Source organism: Mesitornis unicolor, unplaced genomic scaffold (genome assembly GCF_000695765.1).
Source record: "Mesitornis unicolor isolate BGI_N332 unplaced genomic scaffold, ASM69576v1 scaffold19664, whole genome shotgun sequence".
Classification (NCBI taxonomy): domain Eukaryota; kingdom Metazoa; phylum Chordata; class Aves; order Mesitornithiformes; family Mesitornithidae; genus Mesitornis; species Mesitornis unicolor.
The window spans coordinates 35,352-51,393 of NW_010178309.1; the positions used below are offsets into that span (position 1 = coordinate 35,352).

A 16,042-nucleotide genomic window follows, 5' to 3' on the forward strand; every position below is an offset into this window, starting at 1 on the left:
TCAGAAGTCTTCATTTGTGTGTGTAAAAGTCTTTTGTTTCATTTACTGTTTTTACGTTTTACAGCAAAGGTCTCTGTATTTCACTCAGAGTCAGTATAGGCTTGCAGGACAAAGTAGTCAGTCCCAGATCTTTTACCATTCCCCATTAGAAGGAAAGAAAATTATTCTCAGCAAATACATGCTGCTTCTTTTGTGCTTTAGTCCCTAACGTATGCCTGAGAACAACCACAATGCAAGTACTGAAGCGATGTCAGTCACTACATCCTGCAGGCAAAAGCCCTAATGGGTCTTGCCAACTGCAGCACTGTTGTAATATTCCGTATGCATTGTAGGTACAACAATGCAGATTCAAAGGCCTAAGAAGAGAGTGAGCCAGACTCAATTCTAGATTTTGGCAGTCCAATATCTAATTTTCAAGGTACTACACCTCCAAACCAGAAACTAATATTTATGTTAGGTGTTTAAGCTTCTATACACAAAGAATGGAAGTGCTGAGAGTGGATAGTCACAGAAACACTTCTTTCATGAAGAAAATGAGTAGATGTATTTCTTCTCAACCATTTCCAATTTGGGTGTACAGTGCACACTGATGTGCTAACAGTCATACAACATGTCAGTGCCTTTAGGGCTCTAACCTTTCTCCTTATCTAGCCCCAAGTCCGCACATTTTAAACAACATTAAACTTGTAACAAAATCCCCCTCTAACACCCGTACAGTCTACGAAAATGTCTTTCATAATATCCCACATAGCCACAGTGTCATCTGTCAGGATGTTTAACTGACGATATTTCTAGCTTTCATGCAGTTTTTCAAACATAAAGATCAGTTTAATATGTTCCAGCCCCCAAAAAACCCAACAGTCCATGTTTGCTACATGTATTTATTTTACTGAGACAACCAGACAACAGTATCATTTGTAAAGAGCCAGGGAGGAATCTTTGTTAATAATAACTGAGAAATACTGACAAGCAGACGCGTGGCCTGCACTGCAGAAAACAAACTGCAGGTCTAGCACATGATGAATCCTTGGAGTGCAAACACCTCAGCACTGCAGCTGCAGAGACATCATTGCCTGCAAGGGTTGGGCCATGATTTTTAAACTATTTCACTTGTGTGGAACTAACCAGCACCTGTGCTGACACTCAGGTACACAGGAGAACAACAATGACAATGTACCTTCATTCCAGTTCTGTAGACCTATAAGCTCCCTGCTTCAGCATATCCCAGGATTCGCCCATGTTTTGGGGCTGTTATCAACACATGAGCTGTCATTAACAAGCCCATGCAGTGAAACTAAGATGATGTTTCAAATCAGAAAAACAAATGGTAGCAGCATTGACATTTAATTTTATTTATTTACTTTCCTACAGTATATAAAAGCCAATGTAATACAAAGAAAATGAAGAAAAAGAAGTAAAAGCCAATGGGGCTTCAGCTGCCTGAACCACTCTTCTAGTGCCATTTCAGATTATTTGCTATAACCTGCTTGGCTTCCAGTTGCTATGTTATATCTTCCAGTCCTGTGCGCTATGTCTCTGCTGTCTTATGACATTTAAAATGATCTAGATATCTATGTTTAAGCAGCTGAATTTTACCTACTCATAGTGGTTACAGAGAGAAAAAAAAATTGAAACAATGAAGATTTCATATCTTAATAGCTAATGCAAAACCAGTTTAACCTACTGACCTGATTTCTGTTAAAGATACAGTATCAACTCATAAAAGGGATGGAAGGCAAGAAGAAAAAAGTACTGTGTGGAAGACTGAGTAGCAGTGAAATAAGAAGAGCCTACAGGCTGACTTATCAAACAAATTAGAGACATTTATTTTCATTACAAACAGCAGTCCTCATGGCTCTGGAGCAATCTCACCTATGAGTAACTGGAAGAGCAATTACCACACTCAGCAAGGAAAAAATGATGCAGAGGGGTTCACTGAAACAACACACTGAACATACAAAACTACCCGTTTTCTTAGTTCTGCTTTCTTATCAAAGAACCTGCTGCAATTTTTCAGGTGCTACTTTGAGTAACTTCTGTAGAATCACTAAAAAAGTGAATTGTTTTCTCTGTGTTAGGATGTATCCCAGATCGAAGCCCCAAATTAAAATACCATAGAGACTTGTGTATTTGTGTGTGTGTGTGTGTGTGTGTGCATTCAGAACTGAAATGTCAACTTTGTGCTTCAAGATAAGAAAAGGCTGAAGTTCTCAGTTCAATATGTGGATTCTGGTGCTGAATTCTGAATATTGTGGCCAGAACTTTCATAATATATTCACTTTAATATATTCTATGTAATTTCTTAGTCTCATTTTAGGTTACAAGTATATACATACTTCAAGTTTAAAAACACCAGAATTTCTGTTACCATTTAATGCAGTGTTGCTTTACATTTTCCCGTTTTCTCCAGCTGCTACTAATTGGGTGTGGTCTAATCCCACTGCACCCTAAGCAGCATTAGATGACTGATCTTTGCAGGTCATCTTTTGATCTCCTTATGTTTTTTCTATTTTCTTTATCACAGGAGTGACCAAGAGTGGGAGAAAGCTCTTAACTGTACTTTTATGGCTCAATATAGCCCTGAGCACAGGATTAAGCACTGCTTAAGAATCCTTTCCAGAGACAGCTTAACCCAGTCTTCTATTCAAAGCACACTGAACCCCATGTGAGTTTTCACATTAAGCTCAGAGGCTTCTGGCTTGCTCCATGAGAAAAGGAAAGTTTTCAGTGGAAGTTATGACTGAGCCTTGCAACTTTTGGGATAAAATTCATCTCCTATATATGTAGGTCAGCCATAGCAATTTTCCTGGCATAGCAAAAGAAAATCATAACTCTTGTTTCTTCCATCTTTTTAACACAAAGTTGTCTGTGCCAAAAGAATCTAAAGCAGCTTTACTACAGATCAGACCATCACTTCTGATCAAGAAGGGACAAAATACAGTCTAAATACAACAAAAAAGGTTCTGGTTATTCAAGAAAGATCTCTTCACTCATACTGCACTCCAAGACTCAAATCTAAATTAGAAAATTAGCTGAAGCCATTAAAAAGTCATTTATCATATGAAGTTTTTAAGTGTAATATGTGGCATTAAGTTATGTAACATACCTTTATACTTCATCCTAACTTTATTTTCCTGCAGCATTTGAGCTGAGCTGTTCAGCAGACCTTTCGTGCTGAATATATGTGCTCCAAACGCAGGAGATTTATTTCTAGCAAGTAAATGGAGCAATTTAAGCCAAATACTGTAATGAATATACTGGATGGAGAACGAAAATAAGGACAGAAGATGTAATGTAGCTGAATCTATTCTGAAAATGAGAAAATGTATTTATATGTGTGTTGGTTAGTGTGCATTGGGGCAGTAAATGAGTTTTCCATTCCATTCTGGTCTTTTGCACTCTTGGTTTGTCATTCACACAGATACAGCTCAAGGAGCAGAGGAAGCAGATTCATTGTTTGTCACCTAAAAGAAAAAACAATAAATGAAAAGAGTGACTTGTTAATGTTATTTGACTAGAAAGCTCCCAATATTGCCCTTATCAGGTCCCTTCAAGCAGGGTGTTCTACAGGAGATACCTACAGAAGATGGCTGGAAGGAAGGTCAATGATAGCCAGGGTCAGGGCCAAACTGGGATGGAGAAGCACGGCCTCTGCACTAGTGGACCTCATCTCCCTCAAGCTCCTGTTATGAGAGTAAGCCCACAAGCCTACTGATTTGGGAGCTGATGACGCCCCACCATGACCACAGAAATACTGTGTGAGTGGTCCATGAGGGAGAGCTCAAGATGGCAGAGTCTCAGAGGTTCAAGGCACTGGCAAGACCTTGCTTCACAGATACTGTAGGCTAAATAAAAACTTACACAGAAAAAGAATTGTAATAGCAGTGGGAACATGATTACAGTGAAGTGCTGCAGAAAACATAAAGGATCAGCATTATAAGAAGTGTATTGCCTCATCTGTTTTTCTTCTGTATCCTTTTGTTAGCTCTGAGTTAATTATTTTTCTCCCAAATAGTACTTGGCATAGCAAGGAGTACCAGAATGAGGTGACAGCAAGCCACGGGAGGAAAGCACCTGGAAGGAGACTGAATATGCTTGGAGGCTGATCCATTGCATGTCAATAAGAGGAGCTATTTAATCCTCTATGGGATCTGACATACAGAAGGAAGGAGGAGGCTTAAGGAAAAGAGGGAATTGTAAAAATTCAAAGAAAAACAAAAGATTATACAAAACCAGGGAAATTCCGATACAATGGTTGAATGGCGTTTGTTGGAATAACTTGTGTGAGAAATGTTACTAGACATTTCAATTACAAGAACACATATGATACTGCTTTATAAAAAGCATGACCAATTGGAGACATCCTTAGGCACCCCACCATTAATGGGTGCCAAAAGTAGTGTGCACTTCTACCCAGGGATACTTAGACCCTTCCCGCACCTTCCTATTACCATTTCAGTAAAGTCATCAGCGCAGTTTGCCCGTATTTGTTCAGCTGTCAGAGGGCTGTTCAGTGCAAACGTCTTTTTCAGTCCTCTGCCATTCCGTGCACTAGTTACGGCATCTCTCAAAGCGAAGAACACAGAGCATCCCAAGAAAAGTCCTGCCTCACCTATCCCCTGAAAAGGAAAAAACAGGCATCAAATAGGTTGAATAGGTGTAGATTTTGAGTGAGTACACGCCATATCGGTATCAACTATAAAGCTTAAAAGTCAGTGACTCAAAAAGGGCTTCATCTTTCAGTAAGGAATTTTATTTCAGATTTAGTGGAAGTGAGCTTAGATCACTCCAAGTCTTTTGATGGTAGCTGCTTCCAGGAAGCTTAAAAGGTTGATTTCAAATATTGGCTACTGATTTTAGAATCTTTACAGCTCATTGCTAAACTGAAATTTAGAATAAGTGGCAGACAAAATTAAAACAATCCCAAACCAGGTACAGATACAAGAAGAAACAAAGCCAGAACTCATGATAATTCCCTTGTGGTGTCCGACATCATCTCACTTATTCTGACATTTGTGCCAGATCTCAAATACACCCTTATTCCATAGTCCTCTCAGTGCTGTGATATTGACCATTTTAATCTGGACTGGATTGGGATATTGCAATTGAATCTTACTTATCTCCTTGCTAAAATTTGAGAACCAAATGTCTTCCGCAAACATGCTGCATGAAGACAAGATCACACCTTCTTATAGTGAATTTTAAGGTTAATTATAGGAGATAAGTTCACAGAAAAGGATAAAAGCTCTGTTTGAAGAGGGGTATTATTATCAGCTCCCTAGATCAGCTCCCAATCAACTATGCAACTACTTCACCTAGATTATATTTTTTTCAAACAAGTACTTTTCTAATTATGTATTACTGAGACAGTTTTAAATAATTTTAAAGGACATATTTGTTCTTTAATAACTTTAACAATAAAATAAGCTTTTTCCTCCTGTCGTGTTATTTTACTGTATTCTAAAAGCATACCTAATACTGGAATTTTGCAGAATTACCTTCATCTTGATTTACCATTACATCTTATATGCAACTGGCCAGAATATTTGCTGGTATAAATTGAAGCAATCATTATACCAGCTGAATACTTGAGCCAATCTCTCATATAAATAAACACATACAGTCCTATTTCTTATTGCATAATACGCATAAGTAAGCTATACATTTTCATTGCCATTATGATGTCTCCATCAGTTTCTTTGGTATTTTTATTCTAATCCTTCAGTTTATCACCACATTTTAAAAATATGGTTTTAAATTCAACTTGCAGCTTTTGCATATGGTCTGTTAGCAAAACCCTAAAATTACTACTTGCCAACCATGAAAGATATTCGGCAATATCCCACATTATGTCTTTTCATATTAGCTTCCCTGATGTTGTAAATAAATAAATTTTATGGACACCTGATGAAATGCTAAAGAGGACAAACCGAAAACTTAAATATGTTTTATATCACAGTAATTTCTCTGTTTGTCCTGAGATCTAAGAATGAGATGCTGTGATGGTTTGCTTACCTTGGATGCATAGATGGCATAAGGATTTTGGGAAGATGGCAGCAGGGAAACATTAAACTGTTCTGGAATATCACAAACTGCAGGGATCTTATACTCATCTGGACCCCGAGTATAGAGAGCTCCTTCTGCAGAGTACTTTAATTCCTCTGTTGTGTACAGTCCAATGCCTTGAACAAAGGCACCTTCAATCTTTAAATAAGAAAAGAAATAGCATTTATGTTCTTTTGTTTGGCAAAATGGGTAAAACTTTGGCAAGAACTGATTTGTATCACTAGCTGTTAGAAGACCATTTTCTGTCCTCTTTACCTAATGAGATTCTTCAATATTTTTGGGGCTACCATGATCAGAAAAGCTTTCACACCCCTCTCTCACACCAGGCAGAGACAAATACTTTCGTGATAAAGTGATGAGATCAGTGGACCAACCTGCAATGAAAACTGGTGTTTCTCTACTATCCAGGGGGAAAGGCAGGTGAGACAACAAGAGAATTTGGAGATTGTAGATCACAAACATAATTAAAGTCAAGCAGATAGTGGGCATATATAGTTACAGGAAGTACTACAGGTTGACATCATGGGTAAAATTCAAGCTTCATTGACATCTACAAAGCTCAAATGGGGCAAATCTACAAGTAAATGACCTTCTAATATGATCTATGAGTTAGAACATTATCTAGTATGAAACTAACATTTTCTGAATTAATAAGGCAATCTTCACTTAGAATAAGGCCATCAGTGTAACCGAAATAAGATAGCAGGAAATTCTTGGAACGTACCTGCCCTATATCCACAGCTGGATTTATGCTGCATCCAATGTCCATAACAATGTCTGTTCTGAGGTTCTGTCAATAAAATTCAAATGCATATTACTGAGAGAGATTCATGGAGAAGAGGCATTAGAACATAATGTGGGTTAGAGTTGGTATTCAGTGGAATAATATATGCTAAGATAGAAGCCCCTCCACATACACGATTTCAAAGTAATCTCCAATACCCCATTACAAGCAAAATGGGCTTGTCTTAACTTTAACAGAATCACAGAATCATAGAATGGTTTAGGTTGGAAGGGACCTTTAAAGATCATCCAGTCCAACTCCGCTGCCATGGGCAGGGACACCTCCCACTAGCCCAGGTTGCCCAAAGCCCTGTTCAACCTGGCCTTGAACACCTCCAGGGAGGGGGCATCCACAGCTTCCCTGGGCAACCTGGGCCAGTGTCTCACCACCCTCACAGTAAAGAATTTCTTCCTAATGTCTAGTCTAAATCTACCCTCTTCCAGTTTAAAGCCATTCCCCCCCATTCTATCGCTACATGCCCTGGTAAAAAGTCCCTCCTCAGCTTTCCTATAGGGCCCCTTCAGGAACTGCTCCACCTGTAATTTGCATTTACAGTGTTGATATACTTACTATCATGTGAACACAGGTGACTTATTAATGCAAAACCTGGTTGTATGAGCATCCAGTGATAGACCTCATCCGCATTATTTACAAAACTTCCATGCCACTCAGTTATTACCTTGTGATCACCTGTTAGACAGTTAATTTCAATCTCTGAACAAGCAGCTCCATAAAGAAAATATGTGAACGGCTGTCCTTCCCCTTTCTCCCAATCCATGTTTTCATTGTAACCTCTGATGGAAGAAACAGAGTCCACAAAAACAAAATTAATGAATGTTTGCAAAGCAGATGAGCATGGGAAAATTTGAAACTGCTTCAACTGAAATCCTAAATAACAGCTCAGAACCCCAGCAGTTAAGTTTAATGAAATCCTACAGAGGACTAGTAGTTAATGTTTGATGGATCTGGTATTTATATAAAATTTAGCAGACAAGCAAGGTGTTTCAGTCCAGGAGAGTCTATAACCAGCATAATCCCAGAGATATACTAATAAAGACATGGTAATCAAGTACAGAAGGAGAAATTCAAGGTAATGGCTGCTGCGGTAATAACACATAAGGGAATTCAGAAAAAAAACAGAGGAAAACTGGCCAGGATGTATGAAAGAATAATTAACAAGAGATAAATGAGAGAGTTAAAATTACAAAAGCTGTCCACAGAATGAGTGAGAAGGTTAAAACAGGAATATTGAAATAAAGGTGTAATTACTTAGAAGACAGTGGGACTAACTGAGGTTATAATAGTCAGGACTGATGGGATAAATTCAACAGACACAAGAGGACAGTGAAATGAAGTATCCCACAACCATGTGAGCTATGTGTCCAAGACATATTTTCTGACCATATATGGCTGAAATATCTTTGTTGAGCATATTTAAAATTACACCCCATAAAACAATTATAGTATAATTCAGACCATTGAACTGTGCATTGAAAAAGGGATACACAAAATTCACATATTCAACTTCTCACATCCCATCTACCTCTGCTGGCTTTGAGATTCTTGGATGAAGAGAATATGACCAGATAAGAACTAGATCAATACAAGACTTGAGGCTCAGGGTCAGCAGATGTTTTTGGACACCATTAAATGTCAATAGCAAACTATGACTGTTGTTTATTGCTTTGGAGATATCAACATTCCTAAAGGACTGCATAAGCAGAAAACATACTTGAACAGACTTAACAGAAGGAAGGGACATATTGTTTGAGGTTTTCTCAGTATTTTAAATAAGTACGGGTTTGTGAAGTGCTTCTTCAACTGACTCCAGACTGCCTAAATAACTGTTCCTACAGACAAGTAATTAAATACAGGTGGAGAAAGAGAAGCTATAAGGCACAGCAGGCTAAGAGAAGCTTTGCTTTGAATCCCACCTGAGTTATAGCACAGATTTTTTTCCATTCTTTTTCTTTATAAACACTTTGAAAGAAATTGGAGAAAAAGGACCATGAGACTGCACTGAGAGAGAGCAGTGGGAATTATGTTTAAGATTATTGTGTCCTATAGCAGCATGCTGTTGTGAATAAGTCCATATCTAAGAGTATATATGGTGGGAATTTTCTTGGGCTCCAGAAGCAAAGAGATCAAAACAATGACTCCAAAACTAGGGTCAGTGAGCAACACCACTTCTGATGTGAGCACTACATCCCCTCAGTAGCTTTCAATTAGTACTGAATCATGGCATCTGATTTCTGAGTTAGTTTTAAAAAAATAAAAAATTACCATGAGCCTTCTTTTAAACTCAACCAGACATTTTAAATTCTCCTTTCTCTAAAGAGAAATAACCTTAAGGTTCAGTTCTAGAATTAAATGGGCCTAATTTTCCACAGGTGCACCTGGCTGCTAATTACAGGTGTGTGCTTGATAAATATTCTAATGATGCCACTAGTTCTTCCTATCACAGAATCACAGAATCACAGAACGTTAGGGATTGGAAGGGACCTCAAAAGATCATCTAGTCCAATCCCCCTGCCGGAGCAGGAACACCTAGATGAGGTTGCACAGGAAGGCGTCCAGGCGGGTTTTGAATGTCTCCAGAGAAGGAGACTCCACAACCTCTCTGGGCAGCCTGGTCCAGTGCTCTGGCACCCTCACTGAGAAGAAGTTTCTTCTCAAATTTAAGTGGAACCTCCTGTGTTCCAGCTTGTGCCCATTACCCCTTGTCCTATCATTGTTTGTCACCGAGAAGAGCCTGGCTCCATCCTCGTGACACTCACCCTTTAAATATTTATAAACATGAATGAGGTCTCCCCTCAGTCTCCTCTTCTGCAAACTAAAGAGACCCAGCTCCCTCAGCCGCTCCTCATAAGGGAGATGCTCCACTCCCTTGATCATCTTTGTAGCCCTAAATGCCCTATCATGCAACTTAGGTGTGATCGTGTTTGTGGATAAGTGTAAATAATCTGTAGTACAACAACATTTATAGCTTATAGCAAAGCAGTCTCCAGTAAATAAACTATATCCCACTTTGCACACATACTGTTATGGGTAGCAGTAGCTTTCATGATGCTTTCTGGTTTGCTAATGGCCAAATCATGAAGCAAAGACGCAACAAAATATTCTTTTGATAATTTCTAGAGAGTCCATGCAGGGCTGGGCATAAATTACCACTTAAACTTTGTACTTCCATCTCCCATATATCAAAGAATTACATAAAACATAAGCTGAGCCATTAGAAAGAGCTATTGGACAGGATCTTCTACATATGTCATCGGTTATCTTCAGAAATCAGTCCTGGTCTAATGTTTGCATTTTTAAGGAACAAAATTGTATTACCTAAAGTAGCCAGTAGCTGAAAGACTCACACTCTGTTCAAAAGCTTCTTTAATCTGTAAAATACAGCAGTGTTTGTGGTAAACCAAGGAAGGCATTAGGAAGGAACACAGTATACATATATTTACTTATTTACATATCTTTACTTAAAACCCAAACTGTAGCAAATCATAAAGAAAGGAAGACCAGTCGAGGTAAGTGAACGTATCTGCATACGGTGCCTAATACTGTAGAACTAATTTACTCAGATTTACTCAGTTTACAAGACAAGATTTTTTAAAATTTTTAATTAATTATAAATTACTGACTTTGCAAGTTGTAAGATTACTTCTTACTTCTTCGCATATATTAACATTCTTTCCTAGGTCAGCCATTTCTGCTAATATTTTGGGTGTGTCTGAATTATCCAAATTAATTTGACACCTATTAGAGATTATCTTTGCATGCATATCAAGCTACCACAGGTATTCCAACATTATTTGCTATTGCTAGGGATTACTACTGCCAAGAAAGTGTTTACATTTTCACAGTTATTATAGTATTTAATCACTTGAGAAGAAACACCCTAATGTACTGGATTTGTAAATGTCTCCATGCAGGGATTATCCTTTTCATTAGGCCGCAGATAAAAAGCACTACTGGATGAGAAGACATAACAAACACGTTTTCTTTCAACATCTCAATACATAGGACTAGATTATCAGCCATAAGAATAGAATCTTCATAAGAATAGTTGATATTATAGCAGAAAGCCTTTAGTTAAGAAAATTCAGTTACTAGCCCTAAAATGCTGCTCCAGTTTCAAGTGGGCACTAAACAGGGGCCATTTCCATAAAAAACTTCAGTACTACTTCTGTGCTACTCTACTGCAAATGTAACTAAAATTGTAACTAATTACATATTAGAGCAATGGGAGCGAGGATTCCTGTCACCTTTTTTGCAGTTCTGTAATACACTGCAAATGAAACTGTACACATATATCCTGACAATCTTTTGGCAAAACAACATGTCAGAGGGTAAGCTGGGGTGGGTCATGTTATTGCACAAGTTGATATTTTTTGTATATTAAAAACTTCTGTGCCTCCAAATGTGACTTCACAGATAGCTTCCCCTCTTTTCCAACTAGGTATGATCTGGGGGTGGTTTCCCACATATTGAAACCAAGCCTCTTCACTCCATCTTTCTGCGAAATAACCTATTTCTACGCTTTTTAACTTTAGGATTATTATGCTGAGCAGACTGATAGACTGCAATACATATATCACAGCTCCTGCATGCATACAAACACTTTTAGTAGGATTCACATGTCTTACCCAATCATTCCAGGTCCCTTTTGGGTTCTTCCTGATGATAGGCTGTAGGCGTTTCAGAAGAGTTTGGCAAGCATCCTGGTGAGCAGTTAGGAGAATATAATACAAAATAAAAACAGATAAGTTTGGTACTATTCGAGATATTTCTAGTTAGTACTTAATTAGTATATGCTTTACTGTCATCTTGGTTTGAAAAAGTGTGATAGGAGGTGGCATTTTAACTGCACAGACACAAACCTTATAAGGGGTTGAGTTAAAAGCACTGGAATCTGCAGGAACTTGTAGATTTACAACAGGAACAGGAACAAGATTTGTATGGGACTAGTAAATTAGATGAAACAAGGATTTTGTCAAACATAAGCCTTTTGGAGAAAGCTCAGATCACCCCAGTAGTTATTGATAATCTCAAACTTTACTATTTATGGGATTAGATACCACAAAGGATAGAGTGTTTTTTAAAAATAAATACTACTCCTTACCTTCACAGCCATGCCATTGACATCTGTCCCTGCAGATCCTACTGAGGCACATGCATTGGGAACAGTTGTTGTGCTTGTTTCACGGAAGTGAATACATGACATGGGGATGTTCAATTCCCGACTAGCAACCTGTTTCAGGAAGAACATATTCTTCTCTTTTAGGAACATTCTAAATACACCAGCAGTTCCCCCAGTACTTGCTAGAAGTCAGCAATACCAGGAAAGAAAGTTTTAGCAAGTGTTCCAACCTCCAGCTGAAATTATTCTTCCCAATTCGTCAGTACAAAGAAACAGAAAAGAAGGGCAATGTTTTAATTGTACACAAACTCTGGACTGAAACTAGAGTCCAAGATTTGGTTCCTGATTGTGCTGCTTATATCCTGTATGACTTAGTGCAAACTGTGCAGGCCCAGATCCCAAGCTTTCATCCACTTGATAAATATCTTTAAAGATCTGGGTCTCAATTATTCATTAAACAAATATTATCATAATAATATTGTCTGGACTGCATACTAATCTGAATACTGACAGTCTTTTTTTACCATTGGTTTTATGGGATCAGCTTCTCAAAAAACTTATTTCTAATAAGCCTCTTCACATACCATTGTAAGAATAGAAACCAATCAATCTGTTTTTAACTCTTGGTGTCTCTATGTCTCCTAATGAAGGTATCTTTGCTTTCTAACTCAATGCAAAAGACACCAGTGACTATGCTGCTAAAGAAACTGTCCTACTGGTACACCAACCAACCAAAAAGAAAACCTTCCCAGTGTTTTATCTGCATGACAGATAAAACACAAGGTAGTATTTGTTTGGATAATTTGTTACCTGGATCATTTTTGTATGAATACCCTGCCCCATTTCAATTCCACCATGTGTCAGAAGCACAGACCCATCAGTATAAATATGAACCAGAGCAGCAGCCTAAAAGAAGAAAAACAAAATTGGTATTAGACTAGTGAGAAATGTGTTGTATATGGTGATGAATTGAATCAAAAGAGACAGACACAGTTTTGAAGTGTATTTCAATTTATCTGGTTAATGTTTTTGAATAGAAGGCAAAATTTGGAATGCTAGTCTCTTCCTCTATAACCAGCTTCAGAAGAATAAGGTACAAATCCTTGGCGATTTGCTTTTTCTGTTGCTAGATCCTGAAATAAGTCTACACCTGGCAACAGTATCTCAATGGTTCCAAAAGAAGCTAGAGGACCTCACTAGTGTGGGAGTGATTTGCACATGCAAATTCCTCCAAGTTCCAATTTCTCTCTCACTATGTTTGAGAGCCTGTATAAATAGCTTTTTCAACAGCACAGGTTGGGCAGGCTGTCAGCATTAGACACAGCAGGAAGGCTCTGAATGAGATCTTCCTCCTGGACTCAGTTGGAGGTAGCACTGTAGACTACAAAAGCCCTGTGACTTTAGTCTTGAACAGAGACAGCCAGTTTGGTATGATACAAGCCAGTCCATTAATTTTCAATTTATTAAATGCTGTCTATTCCAGAAGCACTGGACACCTACATTAAATAAAATACAAAGACCAAAAATACTACTCCCCTTTTCCTCCTTAAACTTAGCCCTTGATGACAACAAAGGTTAAGTCTTTAAGAACAGCATTCCACAGTACCCCATGGTGAGAAGGAATAAGTTCAGAGCTATTTCTAGAATGGGTAACTTACCCAATGAACATGTTGTCATCAGTCCCAAAGAACTTTTCGTAACAGTATTCAACTCATCTATACCAATACCACATCACAGAAGAAGGGACTGGCCTTTAAGTAGGAAGGGTCCAAGCTGCCTTGGTCCTGAAAACCCAAGCAACTTTGATTCCAGCTTGAAGAGAGCTAGAAGCTAGTGTAGTTTTCAGGGAACAACCAATAGGAGAATGGCAGCTTTCCAGAAGTTTAAAAGATAGTGTTTGTTCTGTATCCTAAGGTACAGTAACTGTAATCTTCTAAGGATAAAAAGCTTAGCTCACTTATTCTTTAAAGAAACTAACCTGAGAAAGATAACGTGTGCCTAGTCCAAATGGAAACTTCATTGGTACAATGGCAATCCCTTTTTTCTTCCAGTAATTTTGTTTGTTAAATTCATTGACAGCTGTTTTCCTACTGTAATATGCTGATTTCTTCAGACATTCATTCCAACACCGTATTAAGTTCTGTGCATCAAACTTTTGTTTGAAGTGTGTCTGCTCGTTCTCCTTGTACATATTTATTTCCCTAATCTGAAACAGTAAAATGAATAGCTATCACACAATCCTCTTAAAGGCACACTTACCAACTGGGGGGACTAGTAAACAACAAGAAGATTACCATATTTTTTTCAACAATGACCACTTTGGTTCAGTTTGTAAGGGCATACTATTCATTCAACAACCAGACATTAATTAAAACAAAAAAATATTGGCACATATTATGTTTGACTTGGAAAAGATCTGTTCAAACAATTGAGCTAATCTAAAGAATTTTAACTTTCTAACTACGTAGACTTCATTTCAGGAGAGAAGACACTTTCATTTCATCACCTTTTCAGGTGATAAGCCGGTTTTATCTGCAACTTCTGTTATCCAGGTTTCTGTCACCAGTGCTGACTGGGGAAAGCCAAACCCTCGGAATGCTGTGTTTGATGGCAAGTTTGTTTTGCAGGCACAAGCCCAGCACCTCAAGTTGGGAATCTTGTATGCATTGTCCATTTTTAATAAGGCTACTTCTGCTACCTGAGGTAGGGGACAAATAGGTATAGGAAAATGTCAGAACAGTGCATCTTTCAAATTCACATTTAAATCCTACTCATCTCATATGAAGACCTTAATTTATGACAATTAGCTTTAAAATGGGGTTTCCATCAACCACTGGTAATAAGAATACTCTAATGCACATATACAGACTTTATTAATACATTTCTCACGCAGCGTGTTAGTTTTCAGTTCTTTTTTTGATATTCACAGAACACAGCTGATGTTACTACTGGTCAGTAGTTAAGGATGTAACGGATACTTCATTTTACAATTGATTTTGCTCCTACTTCAGTATCAAAAGCCACACAGAACTAAAACTAGAGAGACTAGATTTAAAGCAATAGGAACTATGAAAGGAACTGATGAAAGCATTCTGAACTATCATGTTCTATGGAAATTCACAGTTAAGGTTTAGTTTCAGCAGAAAGCATGTGTACTGCAATCTACAGTGTCTTCTGGTTCTTTGTTTTTTTTTCCTTTAGAGATTTTACATGACAAACACAAAAAGACAAGAAAAAGAAAATCCCATATTAGATACCTCAAATTAGGTTCTAGGAGTCAGTATCAAAATAAATAATTTTCAAAGATGTTTAGATGCCTCATGAAGGCATCTCAGAACAGCAAATTTAAGCCTGTATTCCTACTGTTCCCACTGAACTTAAAACAATCACTGTACATTTCTGCATAGAAAACCACTCAAGATAGTCTTGCTGTAATAACTGTGCATATCAATAATATCATATAATGCTTCCTTTTCACTTAGGAAATATAAAGTTATAATACGCATTTTTAAAGAAACACACTGTTAAAAGACATGTTTATATTGGAAAAAGAAGCCTGAGCATCCACTCATAAAGTGAATGCATAGGAAAATACCAAAAAGCTTCACTGAACTGAGTAAGGAAGAAACTACTAGGTGCAGATTTTCCAACAACCCTCAGTCCCTGCATCAAAAGGCTATAAGATTAACAAAACAAATGCAAGGGAATTTTTCAGCTAATCATTCCTCCATGTTATAAGATTTGTCAGCTTATAAAATCCTTACCAAGACAGATTCATCAGGGGTGCATCCTGCATTAACGTAATATTTAGCATCCACAGCTCTGATCCTACCATCATTCATGAAACCAACCTAGAAGGATCAACAATAATCTATTTAGATTTTGGCATTCGTTCATTTCTTCAGAGCTTGTATATTTTGAAAATGAATGTAACCCACACAATTAAGAGTGATACTGAGCTATTAATTTCTGGGCAGCATTCACTGAAACTGGAGAAGGGCAACAGCGAAAGAAAGTATGCTCCTAAGATACTGGCTTTCTCACCTGGTATC

The 16,042-nt window shown here is 37.8% G+C and overlaps 1 protein-coding gene across 1 annotated transcript in view; it reads right to left on the reverse strand.

Moving 5' to 3' along the window:
- Positions 1–3,428: 3,428 nt before the first annotated feature.
- The window catches only part of AOX1 (aldehyde oxidase 1), a gene marked incomplete at its 5' end in the record, with an annotated part of 33,051 nt that continues 20,437 nt past the window's right edge, over positions 3,429–16,042 (reverse strand). Inside the window, 12 exons of the mRNA XM_010182415.1 lie at positions 3,429–3,464; positions 4,452–4,619; positions 6,016–6,204; positions 6,791–6,856; positions 7,530–7,644; positions 10,187–10,239; positions 11,497–11,571; positions 11,973–12,101; positions 12,801–12,896; positions 13,969–14,196; positions 14,497–14,688; positions 15,755–15,841. Coding sequence (XP_010180717.1) covers positions 3,429–3,464; positions 4,452–4,619; positions 6,016–6,204; positions 6,791–6,856; positions 7,530–7,644; positions 10,187–10,239; positions 11,497–11,571; positions 11,973–12,101; positions 12,801–12,896; positions 13,969–14,196; positions 14,497–14,688; positions 15,755–15,841 — 1,434 coding nt within the window. The remainder of the gene's footprint in view (positions 3,465–4,451; positions 4,620–6,015; positions 6,205–6,790; positions 6,857–7,529; positions 7,645–10,186; positions 10,240–11,496; positions 11,572–11,972; positions 12,102–12,800; positions 12,897–13,968; positions 14,197–14,496; positions 14,689–15,754; positions 15,842–16,042) is intronic.